At 34.8% G+C, this 11,718-nt stretch overlaps 1 protein-coding gene across 2 annotated transcripts in view; it reads left to right on the top strand.

Annotated features, from left to right (window-relative positions):
- Positions 1 to 2,238: 2,238 nt before the first annotated feature.
- Positions 2,239 to 11,718, top strand: part of LOC107718533 (kinesin-like protein KIF19) — a 44,173-nt gene continuing 34,693 nt past the window's right edge. The window contains exons 1-2 of one of the 2 annotated variants that reach the window (XM_016525631.1): positions 2,239 to 2,618; positions 5,344 to 5,424. In XM_016525631.1, the coding sequence (XP_016381117.1) occupies positions 2,580 to 2,618; positions 5,344 to 5,424 (120 nt within the window). In that variant the 5' untranslated portion in view covers positions 2,239 to 2,579. Of the gene's footprint in view, positions 2,619 to 3,126; positions 3,507 to 5,343; positions 5,425 to 11,718 lie in introns of those variants that run through there. The other variant, XM_016525630.1, reaches the window with a different exon arrangement.

Here is an 11,718-nt window from a genome sequence, read left to right as displayed (position 1 = left end):
TTCGCAACCCATTTTACTTCCATAATGTGATGTATTTCTGAGTGAAATGGGATATTCAGTGAGAAAACTTTTATTTATCATGAGCCTATTAGATCATGAACATACTCTGTAAAGCTGCTTTGAAACAATGTGTATTATGAAAAGTGCTATACAAATAAACTTGACTTGACCAGGAATGTGCATTAAGAAAGTAAATTGGTGATTTCATGTTGACTTTAAGGAAAAAATGCAGCTGGATGCTTATTGTTTGACTTATGTTATGTCATGTACGTGTCTAATGAAATAAAATACATTTAGCATTTTTATTTTATTAATGTGTGATTATTGCAATTAGTCCAGCAGTTGTCAGTGTTGTTTCAGGCTTTCCTTCATCTTTCATATTCTCAAAATAGCATCAGATGATGTTGTCTGAAATGGAATTGTGAAATTGGTAGTGACTTTTTGCAATAAAATATAAAAATGTTCATAACAATCAGTTAAGTCAGTTGTAAATATTCATTATTGTTTGATTATATTTGTCATTATATCCTTCCACATGTGTCTTAAGATTTTAAAATACTGGTATTGTGTGAATAGGTCGATATGGAAGCCCGTTTCCGCCACTGAATAAAAAAAAAAGTTAATTGCGACTTTTTATCTCACAATTCTGACTTTTTTTCACAGAATTGCATGATATAAACTCACAATTGCGAGTTATAAAGTCAGAATTGCGAGATAAAAACTCGCAATTCTGACTTTTTTTCTCAGAATTGTGAGATATAAACTCGCAATTGCGAGTTAAAGTCCAATTTTGAGGGGGGAAAAAGACTGTTCTCAGAATTGCGAGTTTATATCTCACAATTCTGACTTCATAACTCGCAATTGTGAGTTTATATCACGCACTTCTGTGAAAAAAAGTCAGAATTGCGAGAAAAAAAGTCAGAATTGCGAGTTTATATCTCGCAGTTCTGACTTTATTTCTCAGAATTGCGACTTTATGTCTCGCAATTATGACTTTATGTCTCGCAATTGCGAGTTTATGTCACGCAATTCTGAGTCAGAATTGCGAGATAAAAAGTCACAATTACCTCTTTTATTTTTTATTCAGTGGCGGAAACGGGCTTCCATAGGTCGATAACATGACAAAAAAATCTAATAATAAAAAATGCAGCAAATGGACCCTGAGCAGACCTCTTACTATTATTATGACTATTTTTTTTTCAGTTTCTGAATAAAATAAGTATTTGTTTGTTTGTAATTTGAGGGGCATACGAACATCATGGGTTTCGAATGAGACAAAGGCTAAAATTATTGAATAAAAACTTTCAAATAAGTTACCTTTGATATTATTATTGCTTTAAAAAAGACCAGTCATGCAAACGTCCTGAAAAAAACAACTTTAAAATAAGTTGACTGTTATTATTGTTTATTTAAAAAATATAGCCCAAACAATATTGTTTAGCCCAAACAATGATTTGTTGACATTGATATATAACAATAATTAATAACAAAATTATATTAATTAAATATTTATTTATAACAATATTTTTCTTTATACAAAACAATATATATATATATCACATTTACCTCAGAAAAAAACAACGTTATTAGGTGACCATAAACTCATTAGTCCGATAGAAAAATAAACTGTTGAGAGGGGCATTTAGCTAAATAATGTACATGCACCATATAGACTAACATATTCATTATAATTTTTTTTACTATTCTTCAATGTTTAATTTGTTTGAATAAATCCATCAAGTTTTTATGACAGCCACCATTTAAATGTTTATATTTCAAAAAACGTATTGAAGTAGAAATATTCTTACGTAATTGTAACTTTATTATTTAAAAAACTTCATTAAGTGTAATTTTTGCAGTTGTATAGCCTACAAATCAGTCAGTTTTAACCTTCAATTTTATAGTAATGTAGTACCACTACCAACTGACTCTCATGTATATTTTACAGCATTAGTCGAGAGATTTTTTTTCCTTGAAAAAATTTGTCATGTACTGTACCTGATATATATCCCAAAAAATCTATATTGAATCGAATTGGTAATCGAATCGAATCGCAAGCTTGTGAATGAGAATCGAATCGAATCGTGAAATTTGTGTCAAAACCCAGCCCTAACTATTACTGACATAAAACAGGTCCAACAGTTTTGAATCGAAGGAAGAAAGCTGCAGTACAATTCCTGACCAGCAGGTTTCGCTGCTGCCTCAGAGTCTGAGAATGTCTGTCCACCTGAGTGAAGAAGCATCAGCGGCGGTGAATGACGCCTCTCAGTGCGCACTGCACTACTGCTCATCTCTAGGGACATCACAAACACAACACACTCACTCACTCACTCACGGTTTACTGTGGGTGGAGAAACACACATCCTCAGAACATGGACCTGACGGACTTCACGGGCGTTTAAGAGACGCTCGCGACCCGCGTTTGACCGTTCAGCCTGTTTTATAATCTTAGAGAGAGAGAGAAGCGCAGGTGAATTGTTGCATGAATCATGACCGCGCGGCGTCTGCTGCGCTCTCTTCACGTGACGCGCGTGTTTTAGCTGACAAATAGCCGTGAAAACGTCCCGCAAAACATTACGATGAAGGACACTGGAGAATCAAAGGATCATCAGCTGACAGTACGTTAAGTCCAGTGACTTTTTATTTACCTGCACTTGTGTCTTGTAGAGTTTGTAGACTGTGTTCAGCCAAATATGTGTATGTATTTATGTAGATTAGAGACTGTGTTTACATATTTGTTCGCGTGTACCATCAAATATATAGCTTATATTCTAACAACATCTTGTAGTTGTTGACTTTGTTTCAACCAATAATAATAATAATTTATGTATGTTATATAGAGTATATACATTTATGCATTCTGATGCACTTGTGTAGAGTTACAGTATAGAGTTACAGTGTGTGTATATACACAGTATGTGTATTATGAGCTATAGTTAGCTCATGTTTTATCCGCATATCTTGTATCTTTACAGTTTTTTTACAGACTGTATGCAGTAAATAACTGTACATGACTGTTTTTATCAACAGTTTTGAATCGAAGGAAGAAAGCTGCAGTACAATTCCTGACCAGCAGGTTTCGCTGCTGCCTCAGAGTCTGAGAATGTCTGTCCACCTGAGTGAAGAAGCATCAGCGGCGGTGAATGACGCCTCTCAGTGCGCACTGCACTACTGCTCATCTCTAGGGACATCACAAACACAACACACTCACTCACTCACTCACGGTTTACTGTGGGTGGAGAAACACACATCCTCAGAACATGGACCTGACGGACTTCACGGGCGTTTAAGAGACGCTCGCGACCCGCGTTTGACCGTTCAGCCTGTTTTATAATCTTAGAGAGAGAGAGAAGCGCAGGTGAATTGTTGCATGAATCATGACCGCGCGGCGTCTGCTGCGCTCTCTTCACGTGACGCGCGTGTTTTAGCTGACAAATAGCCGTGAAAACGTCCCGCAAAACATTACGATGAAGGACACTGGAGAATCAAAGGATCATCAGCTGACAGTACGTTAAGTCCAGTGACTTTTTATTTACCTGCACTTGTGTCTTGTAGAGTTTGTAGACTGTTCAGCCAAATATGTGTATGTATTTATGTAGATTAGAGACTGTGTTTACATATTTGTTCGCGTGTACCATCAAATATATAGCTTATATTCTAACAACATCTTGTAGTTGTTGACTTTGTTTCGACCAATAATAATAATAATGTATGTATGTTATATAGAGTATATACATTTATGCATTCTGATGCACTTGTGTAGAGTTACAGTGTGTGTATATACACAGTATGTGTATTATGAGCTATAGTTAGCTCATGTTTTATCCGCATATCTTGTATCTTTACAGTTTTTTTACAGACTGTATGCAGTAAATAACTGTACATGACTGTTTTTATGTGTGTGGGTAGTTCACACGTCATTTGGTGGACATGCTAAACTATCTAAACCTAATTTTAAGCAGCATTTTCATCTTTCTGTTTATAATTATGAATGCAGTTCTTATGAGCTTATATTGAGAGACCATATGAAGTGTTTGTATTTTTAAAATGAATTTCTTACATTGCAGAACAATTTAAAATGATCCAGTGAGGCAAGAAGATGATTGTGAAAAACCTAATAAGTTAGATATGATCAGTTATAGAACCTATGAAATCTAAATATGGACATCAATAAATATGCATATATATAATATATAATAAACAATAAATAAATATGCATCAACTATGCATGAGTGTATACTTGATTGCTGCATACCGCATGCACATGTCAGAGTTTCGACTGTTTAGCCAATAACCTTATATGCAAATATGTGATAGAAATACATGAGTTAATATTAAAAAAAAATGTATATAGCGAAACAAGTGGATTTTATTTACTTCTATAGTCACATTTCATTCACTGACAGCTTGTCTACTTAAAACCCCTGGACAGATTTCAGTCTGACAGTCTACACTTGTTATATTTAGATTCTCTGGGAGCTTAATACCTGTTTTCTAGTGATCTTTTGCCCCCCTCTCAATAATTCACAGCGGCAGTTTAAGTTCCCTTTCTCTTCTTCCACTGTAATACATCATTACTGTGCTTTAGCTAATGTAAATGCGAGACAGTCACGTACCTTTTGTAGGCCAGTTTCTATATGATTAGAAAATTAATAATAATGAAAAAAAATTGCTCTGTAAATCTGTGGCCCATATTTAGGTGGAGACATTTGCAGTGACTTTATGTGAGTATTGGCTGTGAGCAACATAACAGAACTGGCCTTGCCGCTTCCCGTTAGCATATTAAATGATGGCATTTGTTGCTCTACAAGCAATAACAACCTCCGGCTATAATATTCATACTGCATAATTAACTACTTAGATTGTAGAGGTGCATCGCTGCACCGTGACCCGTCCGTGTTTATTTCAGCACAAGAAACTTTGGTTGTGTGCAAATCGATTCTCCTGCAGACTCAAACGGAAATGCCCTTGAAATACAAATGAATTGAGAGTATTGTGCTCATGTTTGATTAATCTAAACTGCTGCTATCTTTTATTTCCCAAAGATATTGCAATCACTGTATGAATTTCACTGCATTCGATACAAAATATTACTCAACACAATGATAAAATAGGTAAATATATAAAATATATAATATAGTAACAAAAACATAATTATAATATAATATATTTTTCTGAAAAAAATGTGCTTGTGCTATCTTGTTAGTGTTGTTGTTGTTGTTTTTCTTTTAAATGCATGCCATTTGGCTTATTTGATTCAGTGGTATGCATGCTTTTAAAAAAATAGTATAGGGTTCAAATACTTTTTGAAACCAGTGCATTACCTTTTTTATTGTTTTGCAGGTGGCCCTGCGGATTCGGCCATTAAGTGATGCTGAACTGGAGGAAGGAGCCACTATTATAGCCCACAAAGTGGATGACCAGGTCAGACCAAACAGATGTATCAGTTATTGTGTGTGTGTGTGTGTGGCAAAGAGTCAGCACTACATGTTACTGTTTCTTCTTAATGAAGAATATATGTGCATAACTGCCTCAAAAAGACGACTGCGCACTCTCATTGTTCCTTGCTCTAATTAGTGTAATTAGCTTTGAATACATTTTGTGTACTCTTGTGGTGGATCTGTGTTGTTTTCAGTCTATAGGCACTAAGCAGGTGACTCAGGCCATTCAAATCAGCCAGGTTCTGAATAAAGCATTACTTTTAATGAGTCCAGCGCTCATGCTATTTAGAGAAAAATGCTTAAACCAGTAACAGGTATACATGTTTTCTAGGTCAAGCGGTCTCTTCCTGTACAAATGGGTGGTTATTGGCCAGAATAAGATGCAAAGCGGTCCAGATTTTATTACTCAAAAAGTGACCTATGCAAGACTAATGACTGATACTCTGATACTATGGAAGCCTGTTTCTGCCACAGAATAAAAAATTAAAAAGATAGTTGTGACTCACAATTCTGACTTTTTTCTCTGAATTATAAATGAATTTATTAAATTAATATTCATTAATTTATGATTATAAATGATTATATATTTATTATACAGTTAACAAAAGCAAAGAAGGCCTCTAACGCTTGCTTGCTCTATTCTTTCTATTCTATCTGTTTTCTTTTTATTTATTATATGATTTAAAAAACAACCTTGTTATAGCACTTGCATATCATTGTTCTTTTGTTGATTTTGATTGCTTCCATTGTCCTCATTTGTAAGTCGCTTTGGATAAAAGCGTCTGCTAAATGTAAATGTAATTACAATTCTGAGTTTGTTTCACAATTCAGATTTTTCTTTCCCTCATAATTCAGAATTGCGAAATATCAACTCAGAATTGTAATTCTGAGTTAAAAAAGTTGAGATGTTAACTTGCAAAAAATAAGCTCACAATTCTGAGAAGAAAAGTTGGAATTGTGCGATATAAACTCGCAATTGAGAGAAAAAGTCAGAATTGTGAGATAAATAGGCACAATTAAATTTTTTTTGTGGCAGAAACAAAAAGTGAGAGATGTAAACTCAAAATTGCGAGAAAGTCAGAATTCTGAGTTTATATTTCACAATTCTGAAAAAAAAAATTTTTTCTTTGCATGGCGCGAACAGGATTCCATACAATACCATACTGCCATTAATGCATTTGTGGATTTAAAAATATAAAGTTTGTGTTTAATATATGTATTCTTAAAAAAGGGCTTAGGTGGTGAGGACAGTGTCAATTCATCTCCATTGTATAATTTTTAAAGTCTTGTTTTAAAATCGGTTGGAAAATTGTATGACGACATTAACCACAGGTCTAGTTTAAGTGTCTCTAGAGCTCTCATTGGCTGTAATAACCAGGTGCTAACCAGGCCCGGTGTTAGTGAATGAGGCGAGCGCGGTCAGATATTCTGTCTCAAGGGTCTGAGTCACAAAGACAATTAGCCAATGCTGTGAGACCTCAGCATGGCATGAAATCATTTCATTTACCTGCGTCTGCAACAGCAGGCAGTCATTATAATTATTTTCACCCATTTCACTCTGAACTTGGATTGATTAATTGTTGTAATTATAACTGTATTTGTTGGCATGTGTCAGACAGGGTGACATTCATTTGATTTACAATTATAGCAGAACAATACAAAAGTGCTACTTCTGAAATTCAAATTATAGACTGTGTTGCTAGCAATACCAAGGTTTGATACATTTGAAATGAATAGCTGGATTGCATGAATGTATGTCGCTTTGGTTAAAAGTATCTGGCAAAAGAATAAATGATAATACTTTTGACATTTATATGGAGCAGAACTTGACTCTAATTATATGTAGTGAGATTTCAGTAGCACTTTATTTTACAGTCCTGTTCCTCATGTACATACTATGTACTTATTATAGTAATTACAATAACTTGGTAATAACTAGTGGTCGACCGATATGTGTTTTTTGACAGCCGATGCCGATATCTTGGAAAGCAGGGTGGCCGATGGCCGATATAAAGCCGATATAATTGTATTTATTTTAATTAATATTTAAGAAATGTGAAATCATTTGAAAATTGATTAAAAAATTAATTTGTAAAATAAACATACTTATACTTTAGATGACAAAGTATTTTCCACAAATAAATCAATATGAAGTGACTCTCACAGCAGCTCTGGAGATTAAGTTTTTGTGTTCATACCGTCATATAGTGAGAAGCAGATTTCGGTCAGTACCTTTAAAAGTACCGAGTTCGATACCCAACCCTAGTAATAACTAAGTACTAACCCTGAACCTACCCCTAAACCTAACCCCTACCCCATGTAGTTACCTTATATTACAGTACTTTCTTAGGTAAGTACACTGTAAGTACATGTAAGTACACGTATCATAAAATAAAGTGCAACCGAGATTTCAGTAGAATTTGGTTGTATGGTACTGTGCTAATGGCATGATGCATAAAAATGCAGAATAAAGGGTAGAATAGTCCATTTGAACTAAACCGAACACATTTTTATGAGTATGTTTTGGTATTTTTAAATAATTATAACAAAATTACTTTTTTTTCCATATTCTCCTCTATCTTGAATCCGTTTTTCACTGTGATTGTTTAGATGCATCAAGCTTGTTTCCACCACAGAATAAAATATAAATAATAATAAATAAAATAATTAAAAATAAAAAAGATAATTGTGATTTTTTTTCCCCCCTCACAATTCTGACTTTTTCTTGCAAATATGAGTTTACCGTACATCAAACAATTCTGAATTGAGATATGAATGAGATATGAACTCACAATTGTGAGATATAAACTAGCGAGAGAGAAAAAAACAGAAGTGCGAGATGTAAATTTAGAATTCAGAGGGGGAAAAAAAAGCCAGAATTGAAAAATGTAGACTTGGAATTGCAAGAAAGTAAGTCAGAATTCTGAGTTTGGGCTATATCTCACAAATCTAAGTAAAATGTCTGAATTTTGAGATATAGGTAAACATTTGCAGTTACCTTATTTATTTATTTATATTATATTTTGTGGTGGAAACAAGCTTCCATAATCATGTGATTGTCTTCAAAACACATTTTGTTATGTTTACCTACAGTGTAGCATATTAATAAGTTGTTGGTGGATGCTTGATGCTAACTTGAAACAGTCTTCCTCTGTGGTTCCTGGTTTTCAGTTAGATACTGTATAGGCCTGGGTGATAAAACAGTATCGATATTTATCGACGGTACACCTTCTTCGATAACGATAGAAAATTTTTCGATATAGTGCACGATATAGGCACGTGCTATGAGTGACGCAGACAGCACACAAATGAAGGCCCGCCTTCTGAAATACGAAATGTGTTGTGATTGGTTAGCTGGGCCAGTGTGTGTTGTGATTGGCACCACTGCCAATCGGGATTGGCCTGGTCGGGAAATGTCACGCCCCTTACCATAGCCGTGCAGCTCAACCAGGTCTCGTCCCATTCGCCGGTATATATATGAAAATATGCGTTGTAGTCCAAACGAGTCGTTCGTTGTAGTTTTTGAAAAGTGATTTCTGTTAAATAAAATATCTCCTTTTGAAGTGGACTTTGAGATTTGTAACTTTGCAGATCTTTTTTATGCTCAAACAGCAACATTACAGACTAACTAAAGTTGAAAAAGTGAAAAAGCATAATAGGACCCCTTTAAGACCTATTTAATCTGCATATAAAACATTAAAATGAGATATTTGCTTAATTTTTATTGTGTGTTTGACTGTTAAAACAAAAAAAGATTTGTTGTTTGTCTCAATAAATTGGGTTAATTTAAAAATACAGTGATTACATTTAAAAAAAAAATTCTATTGCTCTTTGTTTTACAGAAGGTTATAAAAAATGTCAATAATTATCGATACCGAACGATATGAAACATTATATCGTTGATACATTTTTTTTAGCTATATCGCCCAGCCCTAATACTGTATATTGTTGAATGGCTAATGTTGACTTCAGACCCATGGACGGTCAGCTGAGGTGGTCATGTTTACATTCGAGGACTTGGACATAACAATGCAAACTGGTTATACAAGGGCTGATGGGATTAGTAGCATGTACAGAAAGGTTTTATGTTTGTTTATTATGTTTGTACAGTGATCCCCATGAATAGAGAAAGAGAACAATACTGCCAGTACCAACATATAATGAGGTTGTGTAAGTGTAGAAAAAGATATAAACACAGGCTCAAAAACATGCACGCATGTTTGCTGGTGAACAACAAGACCAGTTCATGCTGGTCTAAGCTAGTAAGTAATTATCCAGATTCGCTGACAAACCAAGCTAAGAGCCTTTCTTATCTGTTAGTGGCCAACACGCCATATGGCAGCGCCATCTACGAGTAGACTAAGACATTTTTTTATTAGTGATGTCTGATATTTGTTGTTTGTCTCAATAAATTGGGTTAATTTAAAAATACAGTGATTACATTTAAAAAAAAAATTCTATTGCTCTTTGTTTTACAGAAGGTTATAAAAAATGTCAATAATTATCGATACCGAACGATATGAAACATTATATCGTTGATACATTTTTTTTAGCTATATCGCCCAGCCCTAATACTGTATATTGTTGAATGGCTAATGTTGACTTCAGACCCATGGACGGTCAGCTGAGGTGGTCATGTTTACATTCGAGGACTTGGACATAACAATGCAAACTGGTTATACAAGGGCTGATGGGATTAGTAGCATGTACAGAAAGGTTTTATGTTTGTTTATTATGTTTGTACAGTGATCCCCATGAATAGAGAAAGAGAACAATACTGCCAGTACCAACATATAATGAGGTTGTGTAAGTGTAGAAAAAGATATAAACACAGGCTCAAAAACATGCACGCATGTTTGCTGGTGAACAACAAGACCAGTTCATGCTGGTCTAAGCTAGTAAGTAATTATCCAGATTCGCTGACAAACCAAGCTAAGAGCCTTTCTTATCTGTTAGTGGCCAACACGCCATATGGCAGCGCCATCTACGAGTAGACTAAGACATTTTTTTATTAGTGATGTCTGTGGTGTTTTTCCCCCGATGGCAGACACTCATGGAGGAGTAAACCTTAAGAGGATGAGCTCACCGACAGGGGCTTTGGGTGGCTTAGACAGTAGCCACCTGCTCTTCTGTACTTCCAACCACCTGACGGCTGTAGGATCATGCCAGGGTTGGTGCAGCATCAATGTCAGCATGTCCTTCAAAGCTAAATCTGATGGGCGCATCATTTTTTTTAAAATGATAGAATAGCTAATACATGTGCATTGGCTTCTTGGTTAATCAAACACAAGAGCTTTCTTAAATGTCACCTGGATTTCTTGTGCAAATCGTGCGCTAAATATGTTTTATGACGCCATGGACAAATTGGTATTTATTAACCTCTCTACATTAGTATGTGGTAGTGTTAATTTAGTTAATATTCAGACCTTTTTCAATACAAAGACAAGACACTGAAATTTTTAAAACTGACAAAAAAAGACAAGACTAAAATATAGTTTTTAAAAAACTCTCTGCATCCAAAATCTCTCTATATTTTCTACAACAATAAAACAAAGAGAAAAAATATAGTCCTCCATGAGTTCGTATGCTTGAGGTTGCCAGATGTCTAGAGTTCAAATTAGAGCTTTTCTTTTAAAAGGACTGCCTAGAGTTTTACTTTATCTTTGCAATCTGGCAACCATGACCTTAAGAAAAAAGATGATGATCTGAAAAAATTGACAAATAGAGATGCACGATATTATCGGAGCAATATCGGAATCGGCCGATAATGGTTTTAAATGTAAATATCGGCATCGGTTCTATATGAAAAATTATGCCGATATGTCTTGCCAATAAGAGGAATGCATTAACTCACATGTGCTCAGGGTGTGCTAGCGATTAGATCACATCAGCAGTTTGGCTCATTCTTGAAGCAAAGTTTTGCCTGAATGGTGATTAGATTCACTGTTTTGGATTGCTGCATTTAAACTGAGAATGTACTTACAGAATGAAGCGTTCCGTGTATGATAGAGTAAACAGTAATAGCACGTGCAGTGACAGCAGCGGCAGCCTCCCCTGGGTCCTAATGCCCGCTCAGTAAGGAGTTTTAATTCCGTAGGAGAGCACTGTTGCCTATTTCTAATAAAATGAAAGCAAAATACACAAATAATATTGAAACTGTGTTTATGATTAAATAAAGCAGTAATTGACGCCATAAAATCATGAGTATGTTTTGATTTAAAGGTCAGAAGCTATAGCTTACATGAATAAAAAAAATCACAAACATGACACTTGTAAA

Source organism: Sinocyclocheilus rhinocerous, unplaced genomic scaffold, assembly GCF_001515625.1.
Source record: "Sinocyclocheilus rhinocerous isolate Xijiao unplaced genomic scaffold, SAMN03320098_v1.1 scaffold2, whole genome shotgun sequence".
NCBI lineage: Eukaryota > Metazoa > Chordata > Actinopteri > Cypriniformes > Cyprinidae > Sinocyclocheilus > Sinocyclocheilus rhinocerous.
Note: the sequence above shows the minus strand (reverse complement) of the source record. Positions and strands in the feature narration are given on the sequence as shown.